The sequence below is a fragment of the Alosa pseudoharengus genome, unplaced genomic scaffold (assembly GCF_046254945.1).
Source record: "Alosa pseudoharengus isolate Yale_2024_CS ecotype anadromous, Long Island Sound unplaced genomic scaffold, YU_APseudo_1.1 YU_APseudo_1.1_scf_5, whole genome shotgun sequence".
NCBI lineage: Eukaryota > Metazoa > Chordata > Actinopteri > Clupeiformes > Clupeidae > Alosa > Alosa pseudoharengus.
The window spans coordinates 21,171,923-21,189,087 of NW_027468837.1; the positions used below are offsets into that span (position 1 = coordinate 21,171,923).

At 41.1% G+C, this 17,165-nt stretch overlaps 1 protein-coding gene across 1 annotated transcript in view; it reads left to right on the forward strand.

Annotated features, from left to right (window-relative positions):
• LOC143104340 (metabotropic glutamate receptor 4-like) overlaps positions 1-17,165 on the forward strand; it is a 147,837-nt gene that overhangs the window by 63,398 nt on the left and 67,274 nt on the right. The window contains exon 2 of the mRNA XM_076268363.1: positions 5,929-6,145. Within this exon, the coding sequence (XP_076124478.1) occupies positions 5,929-6,145 (217 nt within the window). The remainder of the gene's footprint in view (positions 1-5,928; positions 6,146-17,165) is intronic.

A 17,165-nucleotide genomic window follows, 5' to 3' on the forward strand; every position in this document is an offset into this window, starting at 1 on the left:
CTCCGATCTCATTGCTCATTCCCAGCAGGATTCCTCTTGAGTTCGGCTTTATTGTCATATCTTCTTTTTTTTTCCCTCATTGAAGTTTTCTTTTTTTTTCTCATCCTCCCGGATGCTCGTGGTCATTTTTAAATTCTGTTTAATGTTTGAGTAAGTCAGAGGGCTCTCTGAAGTGTTGGAGACCGTGTGTACGTAACTGCCCTCATCTCTGCTCGTTACCACTTTATTTCCATTACAAACAGCGAGAGGTAAGACACTAAAATTGTTACTGACCATCCAATATTTTGGTTCTTTGGTCTTGTTTTCTCACTCTCCATACTTGCCTTTTCATAGGTGTGGTTATTGGAAAGAGGAAAGTGAAAGCACACAGGTGAAAATGAATGCTTTCTTTCTCAGGCGTGAAGGTTGACAAAGTGTTGGGTGAAGATGCATACAGCTGTGGCATTTATTTTATTTTCTCCTGTGAAATGACAAAAAGTACAGAGTGTCTCATACGAGAATCTCTTACGTAACCTTCACATACGAGGAAGCTCTTACGCAACCCTCACAAGGCCCTTTGGAGTAAACACACATCATCAAGACAGCCCACACTTTACTGGGCACACTAGGGCCAAGGGAGTGGTTGATAACATGCTCATGGATTCATGATGCACTGTGTGTGTTAGATTATCCAGAACTCTTCAGCCACACATCTGCCTGGATCTAGCCATTGAGTTCCTTTAATGATATATAACTCAGTGATCAATTATCCATTGAGCATGTTGTTTATCATTTAATAAAGTGGATGAGTATGTTCCCTCATTAATTAACTTAGAAGTGAATGGAAGACTGTGGAGTGTAAACATAATTCATTCAGTCAGCATATTATGAATGCTGTTAACCCCCTAAAACAATACCGAGCATGCCACAGTGAGGGCCTCAGTAAAACAATGCTGAGAAGGGTTTTTGTTTACAGGGGATATCCATCATCCCCGGAGTGCTCTATCTGACTATCTGACTCTATCTGTGTGTGTTTCGGGGGGGGGGGGGGGCTTGTCAGGATGTATGTAGCTTTGTGTAAAGCTGTCAGAATGTAAATGTGAATGTCTAACCCACCCAGCACAAAATTACTGATGGCCTCCATCAGGTGTATAGTAATCTCATTTCACCCGTTTCGTTATATGGTTCCCAGAGACTGATAATGCATTGACTGTCACATGAAGAATTACTTTGAAATAACACTGACTGATGGATGGCACTGGAAACTACTCCTTTACCAGAGGAGATGAGTTAGTTCATTGTGAAAGGGCTGATGACAAAACTGCAAATGCTTAGTCACTCACTACAGGATGACAATCATACATTTTCCACACTAATACTTATAAAATCATATTTCTCATTTGTTTCCTCTACATTCAGTCCATCAACAAAAGTTAAAGGCTAATTCTTAACAACTCTTCTTCCCAGCCAAGCAAGCCTTCTGTGTCAGTGGGTACCAGTCCTTGCTGATGTCAGCCTGGTTGTCTTTTTAACTGCTAATTACAGCACCTTCTATTTTTTCTTTGTTAAAAGCCGGCCTCAAAGTATCGACAATTCCATTCTTATAGGGCAAGTTATTGCAGCACTAAAATAAACCTGCAGATTTACTACGTTAAGTTACTCCCTGTACAGTTGCGGTCAATTGTGTGGCACAGCTACCTCTTTAGGGATGTAAACCTGGCCTGAAGCTGTTTTCATTATTTTTCTTTCAAACAAATCAGACAACAATCTCTTATAACCATGGTTCCATATATTCTCCATAGGATATCTACACCTCCTTTTGGTTCTACATACTCCTATGAGGAACAATGACAAATATAAGCAGATAAACAGAAGTTTATGGATTCATCTGGTCATGGAAATCAGTTATCGATCGCAAACTCAAGCCATATGTGTGGGGTTTAGACTGCAAAAAGTATGCTCTGTTAGTCTTTCATGCCCTGTCCCTCAGAGTGTTACATATTTTTCAAAATTTTGAATGAGACGTCACACCCCATTAAGTACAAAAGAGTCTCTTTAACAGACAATGTGCATAAAGAAACAAATTAATCATTTACCAGCAATATCCATCAGGGAAACGTATAAAGTTTAAATTGGGAATATTACAGATGTTGTAGCTTGCCATAACTGATGTGCTTTTAATTATTTGGAGAACAATTAACTTTGACATTAGGATGTGAATGTGTAATTTATAGTATAAAATGTTTGAAGATGTCTTTGAAGATGATGACGACTCCATGAAACTCCATGTGAGATCTTATACAGACTCTTGGCACTTACCCCTCCTTTGCTATTCCTTGTATGCACTGTCTTTTAGGACAGAAAGATGTCTCATTACATGAGCCTTCATGAATGAGTGGATGTGGGTATCTATCTAGCTTGTTGTCATGGTAACCAACAAGGCCTTTCAGGCATAAAAGGAGGAGTGGTGGCACAAACATGTAGATTTCTCTCTTCTCGATTTACCTTTTTTATGAGCAATATTTAAAGCCTGACTGAATCTATGGAGAGAGGTCTTTGTACAATCACTCAAGGCTCATTCGGCTCATCTGCCGCTGAGCCACTGCCCATTGCCCAGTTGCCATTGTCCCGGCCACTGAAGCCTGTATCTTCCGGCATCAGCCGTGAGTTCATTGATTCAGCGCGCTGGGCTCTTTGTGCTCGTGTTCAGACTCACACATATGAGGCTGTGTAACTGTGTAATCTGTGTAAAAACATTCAATTTTATCTCTGTCTTTAGAAAGGGTCATTCCCTCTTCCCCTCCATGGATTAGTTCTATTGACTTTTTTTTTAAGTATATTTTTTTGGCCTTTTATGCCTTTAATTTACAGGACAGTAGAGAATGACAGGAAGCGAGTGGGAGAGAGAGTCGGGGTGGGATCCGGAAAGGACCACGGGGCGGGAATCGTGCCACGGCTGGGGCCTATTGACTGGCTTTGCCTGTCCAGTGTATTTTATTTGATTTTTTTCATATATTTTTTTGCCTTCTTGCCTTTATTGTGAAAGGACAGTGAAGAGAGAGACAGGAAGCGAGTGGGAGAGAGAGTTGGGCTGGGATCGGGAAATGACCCGGCCAGGTCAGACCCGAACCCAGGCCCCCGTGGGCACCCGGACCCAAATGCGGCACAGGCACCACAGCCAGCCGTGCCACAGCGCCCCCGTGCCTGTCCAGTGTATTTTACATGTCTGGAAGATCTCACTCACCTAGACACCTATGAAAGACGAAATAATCACACCATTATATCAAAATATATGTAATAAAAAATCTTTAACCCTACGATCACTGAAGTTAAATTGAATTAAAGTTTTTTTTCTTTCTTGAAAAAAAAACAAACAAACACACAAACAAACAAAAGTAAAGCAAAACAGTGTGTACAATGTAAAAATAGTTAAATTGACTGCCAGTCATAATGGTGGTACTTGTACTAATGGCGGAGAGCCAATTGTTTTCTGAGGTGGAACTCATTGTTTGAAACACTGCTTTAGATGACCAGTGACCAATACTAGATAACTGGGTCTGGTGCAACAAACCATACTCACTGAAATATAGCTCCTGACAGGCTGATATATGAGGAGCTGTTAACAAATAATGGGGCATGTCTGCCCTAATTTCAGGTCTCATATCGTTATGGCCTCAGACTCATTCCAGATGGACACACACAGCCTTTGACCTTGTGAGGCTATGTAAGATTGTGAGATTGTGTCTGTTTTTGAAGAGCTTTAACTAAATTATCACTATCTCCAGATCAGTTTAGTCTGGTAATTCCTTTTGATTGTTGTCATTAAAGAGAGTTATTAGCAGTACTCTTATATAAGTAACAGTATTACTAGCTGCTTTCGCCCTGGGGCCAGTTGTTGAAAATAATCTAAATAATGAGAAACTGCCATTGCATTTTTTATTCTTAACTCGATGCAATATGCATAGCTTTTCATAGATATTCACATTTCCAAAGCTAATGTTTAAAGAAATTATAAAATGTGATAACTTTTTAATGATTTGACAGCCCTGCCGTGAAGAGAGCTTTGCGCCTCTCTCCTGGCTTTAATAAATACTTATTAAGCTCTTGTACACACCCCTTTGAATCACTGACAAATGTTGGAGCTGTCACAGATGGGAGGATGGGAACAATGCCTTTGAAACCTTCATCAAGTGGTATTTGGTGACACTTAATAAAATTTGGCAGTCATCATCACACGGTAAATATACTATGAAGTACACAGTATTTAGAGACTATGAGCAAACTTTCACTTTGGACCTAACTCAAATTCATGTTAAGCTAATGTTTAGAATGTATGGCAGTTGTAACAAATCATGATGTATAAGCACAGAAATTTGAGGTGTTTACCAATAAAAGGTTATTTAAGTAAGATAATGTATAGAACGCCGTTCATTATTGGGAAAATAAGTCCCGACAGGGCGAACCGGACCCCAACGCGCAGCTGAGGGGTATGGTTCTGCCCTGAAGGGACTTATTTTCCCAATAATTACCGGCGTTCTATACATTATCCCGCTTATTACACGGCTAAACTTCCCACGATATGACTTTAGCCTACATAGCCTAGCCTATTTGTTACCGTTCATCGTGGCATTTGCTGAGAAACATAGTTCGCAACAACACACGTTGAACTTGAATCAAACATTCTTTAGAATTCTTACACAGCTGATCAACCGTCTGTTTTCACTTTTGAATGAAGTTCCAGTTCTTGCGTAGTGATATGAAATACCTGTAGAAGTTGAAGTAGAAGCACAAACTCCGTTGCCATTGACAGCGGTAATTATATGTTTGCAGCGGTAATTACATGAAAATATTTTACCGTAGAACTTTGGGAAAGCCCATTCAAGTCAATGGTGTTCTACTTGCCTTGTAAAGAGCTGTGTAATAACATAAAACAATGCCTTGTATTAATCTGTGGTCATGGCAAAGTTGCATTAGTAAAACCCCCTAAAACCCCTGAAGATCTTCTTGTAAATGTGCCTTACATTCATTAACATAAAGCTGTGCACACATCAGACTCTGAAGTGCTATCTTGACAAGCCAGGCCTCAGCGTGCACTTGCCCACAGGTTCCTGGATCTCAGGGGGCATGTTTGTGGCTCGTGGGTGACCCCCCGCATGTCAAGTCGACAGCCACACATTATCTCTAAATGAACTCCCCCGGTCCCCCTGGCACCTCACACTCCTCCTGTGACCACATGCGCAGGATCCATACGAGGGAGCACAGCAGGGGGCACAGCCCTGCCGGTGATGAACTGTCTCGCAATCAGCTGGAAGTGGGCATGAAATCTATGGGCTGCTGTCATTCGCCCACCTGTCGGTACAGTTTAACAGACGTGCAATCTCGCATGCTGCCACATCGGATTTTGGCTCCTGCGTGCATGATCGGTGTCACCTCGGTTTGAGATAAAACATTTTATTGAAAGGCTTTCGCTTTGGAAACATTTCATGTATTTTTTGTTGTTGAAGAGAATCCTACTGCCAGCTGTTTTTTTCCATCCAAAAGCCATTGTGTAGTGTATACAGTACATGTCTTTGCCTCAGGTTTCTAGATTCTAATCACAAAGGGTGATGGCCAAACTGTCGGTGTGTGTGTTTGTGTGTGTGTGTGTGTGGGGGTACGCGTGTGTGTGACTGTGTGTGTATCTGTGTGAGTGTGTAATATTTTGAGAGGTCAGCAGCAGAGGTCTCCAGACAAATAGTTCTTCTCAAAGACGAAAATGACTGACTGGCCAAAACATATTTGCTAGAAAGCATAGTGTTCTCGCTATGTTTACCATGTTTATGTTTTTTGGAGGCACATCACGTACCCCAGTCCTCTCAGAACCGAATTACTGACCCCTTGCTGTCAAACACCATGGCTTTTAGTCTGGTCTGCCCGCGGTGCTGAACTGAGTGTATTTGTCCTCCGCAGATCCCCCAGGTGAGCTACGCGTCCACCGCGCCCGAGCTAAGCGACAACACCCGCTACGACTTCTTCTCCCGAGTCGTGCCCCCGGACACCTACCAGGCCCAGGCCATGGTGGACATTGTGAGGGCCATGAACTGGAACTACGTCTCCACGGTGGCCTCAGAAGGAAGCTACGGAGAGAGCGGAGTGGACGCCTTCATTCAGAAGTCCCGTGAGGATGGTGAGTGCTGTGCAGGAGTGTCCAGTAAGCGATGGGGTCACTCTATTACTCGAAAAAATCTAGAACATGATCTAGGTCAAAAGAAGCCATGTTTTCAGTACTGTAGAGGAAGTTTGAGTTCAGGTTATGAAGTAAAATCTGAACAAATTATATGTTTTTTATGTAGCCTATTAAACTATAGCCATATCAGTTTCAAACAACTAAATCTGAAAAGAAAAAAATCATAATGTGTATCTTTCTTTTGAGTATCTTTCTATGACCCTTCTCTGGTGCAAAATATTCCCCTCATTTTTGTTGCTATAAATTAGATATGTTTCTTGATATCTACTCCAAGGATTGTAAGACTGGTTTCTACAATTTCTCCCTGGCCACGAAATTAATGTCACATCACTGAGAACGTTTGTGGAGAAAAAAGAGACTTTCATCTGGCCATACTGCAACACCCTTCTGGTATTCCAATCGCAGGGCAGCTCTCTGATTGCCCTCCACGAGTCTGAAAGATTGCCAGGCAGGACACTGTACTAAGCAACCCAGGGATTAATGGCAAACACATCACTTGCTCGGAGAATCGTGTATTTTTTTCCCCTTCCTCTGCTGTGCACTGTTCTACAATCACAGGTAGGGTTGTGTCAGGTATATAGAGCAAAATGATTGATAAGGCTGCAGGTTTCTCCCCCTTTCCAAGCACTCTTGGCCATTTATCTCTGCCAGCCGAGGTTCACATCCTCTTTGGATTGACAACTGCGATCCATTTGGCAGCATCTGGACAAGGAATGCAGGCTTTTTGTCTGCATGGCCAGAGACACAAATTGAAAGAGTGAATTTTCACTGACTTGGATATCAGGACTGGCCCCAAAAAAGTATAAGACGGCTTTTTGGAACAGACCTAGCTTGTCACAAAGCATTTCTGGTGGAGATTTGTACAGCCTTGTGGACAAAAACGGCAGACTTTCATTGTTGGCCTTATGTAGCTCATAATGAGATTTTTGTTGATTTTCACTTGTGCTCGTCTTGGCACCCATAATCCAGTCATTGAATTCACTGCTCAACAACTAGCTTGGTCTGCAAGCAAGTGCAGCACAAATCACCAGGACAAGAGCCCCCTACTCCTCTATGGATCTTTTCATGCAGGGCAGCAGGAGCAGCGAAAGGAGACAGGATCACAGAGCCCTCTGGGCCTCAATTTCATGTCCTTCAGCCCTCTCCTCCTCTGCATCCTCTTCCTCCACACACACATACACATACACACACACACACACACACACACACACACAGAGAGAGAGAGAGAGAGAGAGAGAGAGAGAGAGAGAGACACACACACACACACACACACACATACAGACACACATGCACATGCATGTGCGCACACATGCGCACACACACACACACACACACACACTCACACACACACACACACACACACACGCACACTGACATGCACACACATACGCACGCACACACACACACACACACACACACACACACACACACACACACACACACACACACATAGCATGAAGGAGTGAGCAGCTGCTCTTCTCCCACACACTGACCCAGGAAATGACTCCTCCGCAGGGGGAAAGAACACACGGACAAAGACTTTCTCAGGAGAGGAGTCGGAACACAGTCACTTGCTCACAGAAAGGTTTCTCAGAATTGTGAGGTTTGTGTGAGGACAGGGAGACTTTCACAGAAAATAACCAGAAGCAAATTACGCTGCAAATTTATTTTACACTTTAACCAGTGATGATCTGCAGATAAGATCGCTATGGTTGTTTGCAAGGGCTGATAAAGCAGATTAGGTATAATTAAACACAAATATTTGGACCTGCACTCTCATCACACAAACTTCACTGTGCTCTACTGATTGATTATTTTATATTGCAACAACGATTAAGTTAAGAGGAAATTCATTGAGGATATCTCCAATAATATTTCAATGCCTAATCATTGATCCATCCACAAGCCTAGAAAACCAAATGTTTCACCAAACCAGAATAGAATAAACCACATATCAATCTATATAAATCTAAATGACTTATCTGTATTGCAAAATCTCACACATTCACAGGAAAGAGGAGTAAATTGGTTCTTCACATACACACACACACACACACACACACACACACACACACACACACACACACACACACACACACACACACACACACACATTCATTTGCACTCTTTTCTCTCTCTCTCTCACCACAATAACACTTTGCTGTGTTATGTTGTAGCAGGACACTAAGAGTTTCAGCACCATGGACAGCAACCATATTTCAGAACTACAGTAAATGGCCTATTCTCTCTCTCTCTCTCTCTCTCTCTCTCTCTCACACACACACAGTTCTCTGTGAACACACACACACACACACACACACAAATACAAACACAAACATACACACTGCATAGTGCATGCTAACCATATGCCATAATCACATTCATGAAGCATGCAATGAGCCCCTGTGAAGATATACATATACATGTCACTATCATCCTGTGCCAAACCTCTTATGCCTCATTATTTGATGCGTCACCGCAACTCTCTATGGGTCAAACAACAAGGAGCTGACACATAGAGGCACTGAGGCTGCTTGTGAATGTGACACGGCACAGACACAGATAAATGAAAACAAATTGGAAAACAATCCACGGGCATCATGGCAGATGGGGCAGAAAAGGTTTTCACCAGAGAGAGGGAAGCACTCGTGTGTTGCAAAGCCAGCATGGGTAAAGGTGAACCAAGAAACCCAGGGAGCACCTCTGGCCATATCACAAAAACAGCACCAGTATGCTACGGTATTGTGTTAAAGACAGCCCTTGAAAAGAGACTCACTGTTGATGGAATAGCCCTGGTGCTTTTACCTTACTGCCATGCAGCCTTCTCCAAATGTAAGCAGGTGATTTATGTCATTGAGCTGTAAAATGTTTAACTTTCACAAATGCAGTCTTGAGATCAAAGAGAATTAAATAACAATAAAAAAGGTTTCATGATCATCTCTAAAAAGATTGTGACAAGTTTAGAAATGAAAATAGCCTCATACATACGCCATACATTTTAGCATATAGAAATCCTCAAAGTGTGAATTATTTTTTTATTTGTATGATTATATACTCGCCATATACTACGCTACAGCCTAAAGACCTCTCACTTCTACAACGGAGAATTAGGGCCACACATGAAGAAAAATAGTATTTTTGCCATGGCGAGATTAAACTCGACATGTTGACTTTAAAGTCGACATGTCGACATTAAACTCGACATTTCGAGAATAAAGTTGAAATGTCATATCTACTTTAATCTCGACGTGTCGACTTTAAAGTCGACATGCCGACATTAAACTCGAAATAGCCTACAGTTTAAACATAGCCTACAGTTAAACTATGTAGCCTACACTAACACACAATATGTGACATGAATAATAGGCCTACTTCAAATAGGTGTTATTATGACCGCCGCGCAGCCAAGTTTTGTGTACTTTCGTTCATGGGGGGCCTTACAATAAAATAATTTATGTGTACATTTAGTGACGTACACCAACAAGGATTCCCGGGACACTGAAAGACCGGTGTACACAAAACTTGGTGGGCATGTACCCCCACATGGATAGCATGGAACCGTAATTTTTCATTTTGATCTGTAGCCCCCCCGCTGGACTGGACCCCCCGAAAGGAGGGTAGGGCAGACACAGTTCTCTGTGAATATCTTGAGAACTGTAGGGCCTAGGATGACCATTTTTTTCCGTATGTTTGCCTCCAGGGGTCATGTTAACCCATTTCATGTGCACACATGTGCACAAACAGATACACACACACACACATACATTCACAGTAATCATACGTATGACACATACTCACACAGTAGACATATGTACGCTTGCATGCACAGGCACATACGCAGGCACACACACAAGCACGCAGACACACACACACACACACACACACACACACACGCATAACATAAACATGTACATGCACACATGCACACAATTCAAGAATTTCTCAGAATTATGAACAGGCAAGATGGAGGTGGGGTTGTATAAAATTAATTTTACATGTGAAATCTATGAACTAATCATGTTTTGGAACTTGTTGTCTAGCAGATATCAGTGAGAATTGAGTGTGGATAATGCAATTTAGTGAGACAGTTAGAATCATATAGGCCTTTCAGCGTTATTTATTTTTGTGGAAAAAATGTGCTGGACTGGGCGGCGGTCATATTTTGTACCGCTCTGCGGTACATCTAGTTTCAGATAGATTGCTAGATTGCTTGTCTGTTAACTACTCATTGCCGTCATCGTGATGCGCTGTATCTCGCGGTTATGGAAATACCATGCACTATGCCATTTATATAGCTAGAATAATACACGTTTCTAATGATATAAGGATTCTATAGTACAAAATGTTATTTAACTCTGTTTTACGTGGGTAAGGCCACCGCACATCCAAATAACTGCCCTTCATGACCAACAGCCGTTAACTCTCCATAGGTTAACATGGCAAAACTCATTTTTCTAAAACTGCTTTTCCATGTCTCACCTGCAATAAATATAGGAGGCTATAAACACAGAATATGTGTGCATTTACTTAGAATACTGGGGTTGCCTGGTCGGGAGGACAGCTTCATTCGTCCCTCCATATTCAGCAATAGGCTGTTTTGCATCCATTTCAAACAAACATGCAATGTGAAAGTCTAGGATTGGGGAGAGCACTTAGTATGCCTAGTCTAGTGCATAAGCATGAAGTTAATAATAGGCCTACAATAAATAAATAAACCGCTAATGACGTTTACTTTTGACCATCGCATTTATCGCCTGTAATTCCGTGATAAGGACCTAACAGGAAAGTATTTGGCTGAGCAACGGAGGTTAATATGTTCTATGTTTTGTCATGATACATGATATAGGCCTATGTCTAATCATTGTTGCACTCAAAGAAAACTGGAATGTTTTATTCGTACTCCCTTTCAATCGTCCCGAGTGGTCGTTCTCTCTCCACACTTTATTCTCAAAATGTTGAGTTTAATGTCGACACGTCGAGATTAAAGTCGACATTACAATTCAACTTTATTCTCGAAATGTCGAGTTTAATGTTGACATGGCGACTTTAAAGTCGACATGTCGAGTTTAATCTCGTCATGGCAAAAATATTTTTTTCTTCATGTGTGGCCCTAATACTCCGTCGTACACTTCAGTCTTGATAGCTGTTGGGCTGCACAGCTGTTTTTTTCCTATGGACCGTCTCCAGAATCGCACCTTTATGTATGAGTCACTGACAGGGAAGCAATCAGTTAGGAGCATAGGAAATATTTAAAGCAGGAAATAGGAGAATAAATGGAATTCTGACATGTTGAAATGTGACTCTTCCTCATCCTTTATCTGCTGGAGGAGCCATGCCATTTCTTACACTGACATGAACGCCCATATTAGGAGATATTGTGAGAGATTACATTGTGAGTGCACTGTGAAAGATTAAAATAAATTGTTTCAGCTTCAGCTTACTTAGTAAAGCTTTATATTAATATATTCCTTCAAATAACGTTAGTAATGTAAGTCGTTAACATAAGTACTGTCTTGGTCTCTTCCTGATTGGTAGGTGTCATTAGCATGTACACTGAGCAATTATAGGTCAAACCAGTTACACTGAAATGCCAAGTGTGTATAGCCTCTCTTTCGATATTTATGGCCTTGGCAATAGAATGTCTAATGGTGCGTCAGTATGTTGTCAGTCTGAGATTTTGAAATCAATCAGCCATTGGATTTAACTAAGCTGAAGCAGTAGAAGCAGAAAAGCCACTGCTATTTGAGTTCCATTAGAATAAAACAGTGTAATTGGCAGGTGAGTTAAAAACAGGCTAAGACAGCGTTAAAAGGAGCCCTGGGATTTTAGAAATGTTCAATGGTGGATTTCTAATCTATGTGGACATTCTTTTCCAGATCATTCCAGATCTGGTGCCTTGGCTGGAGCCAGTATTTGCATTTCTATCATTTTGGAGAGCTCTCCAATTTTGCATTCTGTAGCCGTTCATAGATGGATGCTCTGCTGCAGGCACACTTGATGTAAACATGGTCAATGTGGCGCCTACATTTTGCTCCAAGTATATCAGAGGGCCAAATGTTTGTCAGGGAAATGCACCATGCATAATCCACACAGCTACAGATGGAATTGATTTTGGTATTCTAGCCCCGTCATTTGTGTGAACCAGCACTTCAGAGGAGTCATCTGGCCAACCAGCACTTTTGGTGTTCCCTGGGTTCTGCCTAAGCAGATTTCTAACGTCTGTCTTATACCCTGTAACACCTGTGACAGTGCATTGGAGAAGGCTTGGCTGGAGGTCTACAACTCTGCACAACTCACTTTTTGATCAAAGGGCTGTGATCAAAGCCTGTGGAAGAGGCTGTTGTTTGATTCACCAATATGATATCAGGAGTCCCTCACAAGGTAGACAAAAACTCTGGCGACCTTTTCCCCCTGATGATTTCAAAACGCAGTGTGCAAAAGCTGGCACTACCTGTGCAAAACATTTATTTGTTTTTGCTGGCAAGCTGGACGTTTTAAAAATTTTGTAGGCTTTGTTGTGATGCTGGTAGCCTTTTGAGAATAGACTTTATAGAGAGGCTGAGAATATGGTTGCAAGAAACCTACAGGTGCTGCTTTGGTTAAATTTGATATTGAATTTATATAAGATTTCAAGCAGAAATGACGACGTAAATATCTGTTTAAAAGCCGCTATAGGCACTGGTTCTGCACGCTGCCAGGTAAATCGGTTCACAGACTTATTTGTTAATTTGATGCACTCTGGAGGTACAGATATAGTTTTGCACTGGATACCATATCAGAGATTTGACATCCCACCAGTGATTCACTGTGAATTATTAAAATGACACATTCTTAATCTTGAGTATTTAAATTTCATTATGAAGACAAACTGAATTACAAGATGTGACAGGATAAGAGGTGTCTGTGTTCGAAAGGGGTAGTCAAGTTAAAGAATTCAGTCCCATTCCCTGATAGGAGCCTGCATCCAGCCTTTGATTGATTGCTTGACAAATTAATAGAAATAATTGGCTCGAGAGAGATCTTTTCCATCCATCAGGTGAAAAGGATCGCCTGGGAAGCTTCACTCACACCTGCGTTCTGAAAATGGAACATCCCCTGCCTCTAAAACAGAGGCTGAAGGTAATAGATAACATCCTGGAGTGAGAGGCTCTCTCTCATCCATCAACCGCCTTCTCAAAGGCAAACAAAACAGAACCTCTGCTATCTATCCACATTTGCTGAATTCATAGGCACTTACATCCAGATACTTCTTGTGCCCAGCTATAACATCATATGGTGTCTGCTGTGCAGGCCTACAAAGTTTGACAAAGCTGCTTTGATTGTTTGTTTTGTCTTTCGATGACACTTCCTCAAGGACCAGTAAAAGAGGACTGATGCTATCCATTCGCATTTAAAGGATTCATGAGAACAGAAATTTGATGAGACCTGCAGCCCACGGTTGTTTTCAAAGTTCCATGCATTTTTTTGTCTCTTCCTGTGGTGTATGTCTTTTATCTACAACTAAATTGTTTGAACACTGAGACAGATAAAAAAAAAATAAAAAAAAACCTTTAAAGTGCACAGTTTTCATGGCCATGACAATGCATCAATGTCGTTTTTATCTCTGGAACTACAGAACAGTGAGAGATGCACAGATCCTTTAGAGGCAAGTCTTTCACTAGTCTGCTTCCTTTTAAGTCCAAGTCAGCAGCAGCGCTCCTTTCCCCAGCTGTCAAACATGCGGTAGACAGGAGCTTCAGGACAACCCCATCCTCCTCCTCTTAACAGAACTTCATGATAATTCACTGACTCATTTTAGTCTCACTGATAAGTTTTCATTGAAGTCTTTAGAGAAGACATGTCTTGAAAGGGATGTAAGGAATAACTGACTGTGGTAATGGAATGAGAGTGAGAGTGTATAATTTCTGATGTGTTGTATGTGACACTTTTAAGAAAAGGAAAGTAAGAGAAAGCGGTACTGAAAGACACCTCCTCCATCTTTAAATGCATTTTAATGTGGTGTGATTGGGCAGGTGATATGTGATAAGATTGTTTCTTTCTAAGTTTATGCTTTCTTTCTAGACTTTTTTGGCTTCTATTACTGACTAAGCAGAAGGTTATGGGTTTGGTTCATTGGGAGCATTCAGTAGGTACTGACAAAACAGACTGGCCAAATGTAGCTGCAAAAATGGCCACCAAACGAATAAAGGTCAATGTTATTATCCAGAAAATGTCCTTTGGATAAGGCACATCATTAGTAAAGGCAGATAGTGAGAGATGCAGTAATGGTAATTGAACCCACCTGTGTTCTCGGCCCTCTAAATGAGCAGTGACACCGTTCTGCCTGTGCCAGCACCACAGTGGGACAGTGAATGTCAATACTGAACAGTGGAGCAGCAGTAGCTAGAGTCGAGTCAAAATCATAAAGGCCTCATGTTAAAGCCGATATAGCATACTGTATGTCTGCTCTTTTTGAAAACATTGAAAAACTTTCGAAAATAGAGGTCCATTTGATATACTGTGTTGAAAATTATATGGACATTTTCCCCTACAAACTATTTTCAGACGCCCTAGTGGTCCCTGATAGGACTGTCCATGTCGTGCATTGTTCACACCAGTAGAATACGCATTGCCCATGACTTATTTTTTGAGTGTATGGCTATGTCTTTGTGTAAAGAGCTATGAGTATCCTAAATGTGCTATATGAAGAAATACTTACTTAGTTAGTTATATGGGGCTTTGTTCAGCCACAGGTATAAAAGGTCAGCATGGAAGTTGACGAGTGATAACAGAACTGATGAGACACTACAGCAATCTAGCCGATCACCGCAGTAATCCATCTAGTATAGATGAGGAACATCATGCAACATAGTGTATGTCTATGTCTTTGTGTAAAGAGCTATGAGTATCCTAAATGTGCTATATGAAGAAATACTTAGTTAGTTATATGGGCCTTTGTTCAGCCACAGGTATAAAAGGTCAGCATGGCAGTTGACGAGTGATAACAGAACTGATGAGACACTACAGCAATCTAGCCGATCACGCGGTAATCCATCTAGTATAGATGAGGAACATCATGCAACCTAATGCTCAGTGCATGATTCTATCTAACTGATTTGCCTATTTCATCACATATCGTTTGGATAATAGAAATGAGTGTCTGTGTGCTGTGAGGGCTGTGTAGGCTACATGTCCTGTGTGTTGTGTGGCTGTGTTTGGTTAGGTCAATTAGAAATGGACATCCTCCTCATCATAGGAGGAGTTGTAAACAACTTTGGATATCCAGAGGTTGTCAAGGGCAATCAGGATTTTAATTTCAAATGGGATTCACATTATTTCCCAATTTAGTTAGATGGAAACCCAGCGACAGTTTAATCATGAGTGTGTGTCTCTCTCTCTCTCTCTCTCTGTGTGTGTGTGTGTGAGTGCGGGGGGTGGGGATGGCAATAATTGTACATTTTCCATAAAATTCAATGTTAATATTCAAACTAATAGATTGTAATGATCATAATATCTGCAAAATGCACTGATCAAACACATTGTGTTTACATTTCCCACTTAGGGTTGATATTTCATTTATGTACCATAATGTAATAAGACAGGCTGCATTGTACAAAAAAGTGCACTTAATGAACCTAATGAACTTAGTGCACCTAATGAAGCCATCTTGTTGCTGTGACTGAGGTAAGTTATGTCAACGTCGAGTAGTTGTTACCATGATGAGACAACTATGAGCCTAAATTTTGCCTCATAGTGTCATACCTGCATCTGAAATCCCTATGATTTTTATGTCCACAAAAGCCATTTTTAAGTTGACTCTTCTCTCTAGGCCTTGTGTTTAGGGCTGCTGCAGCTTCCAAATGTCTGTTGAAACCAGACCAAAAGCCTAAACACGCCAATAAAACCACACAAACACACTGATCCCCTCCAGCCTGTCTCCACACACCATTGGATGTGTGGTCTATCCTGCGGGGCATAAGGGTTGGCTGCGGACTGCAGGTCATGGGTCTTTGAGCAGTTTGTCATGGTAAATGGTCTAATCCGCAGGCCCTCAGATGTCATGTTTCATGTAGGCAGACATTATATTTGTGGTCACGATTCAGAGGTGAAGACCAGAAAAAGACTCTCATTTGAATCTATGAAATTCAGATAGTTGGTATAATCCCTGTAAAAGTTTTCCAGGGCAGTAAAGTCAGTGAAATAAACTTATCTTTGGCAGTGAACAGTGATTTCTTTTGTTTTTCCACATCTCTCATATTCTTTATGTATGAATTTTATAGCAAGCTATTATACTTAATCAAGGTGAATCAATGAGGTGAAATATGCTGGAATTTCAAAAGAAACTTGGAAATAACTATAGTAAATTTGGTAACATTTTACTTGACGGGTGAGTTCATAACACATTCATAGCAGCTGTCATAAACTGCACATAAAGCATTCATGACTGTTTCATGAGACATGACTCAACAATCATACCAAACCTTTCATGAATGTAGAAGACAGAACGATGACAACTTGTCAAAATAAAAGTCCAACAATCGCAAAGCAGCATTGCCGTTTTTCTCTCCAGCCTTTGTAAATATTTCATGAATATCTTATGAAGTCTACATCGAATGTCACTTGACAAGTTGTGAAGTATTCGTAATCACTGAGTTTAACACTGGGAGGTAAACTAGTATTCATACTGGCATGCATAACATTCATACTAGCATGCATAAGATTCAGCTGACCCGTATTTGTGTAACCGGTTGGACATTCAGTAGCAAAAGATGAGAAATCATCTGTAAAGGTTACATAAAACAAATACATTTGGTAACACTTTAATTGACGGGTGAGTTCATAACACATTCATAGAAACTGCACATAAAGCATTCATCACTGTTTCATGAGACATGACTCAACATTCATACCAAACCTTTCATGAATGTGGAAGACAGAACGACGACAACTTAACAAATAAAAGTCCAACAATCGCAAAGCA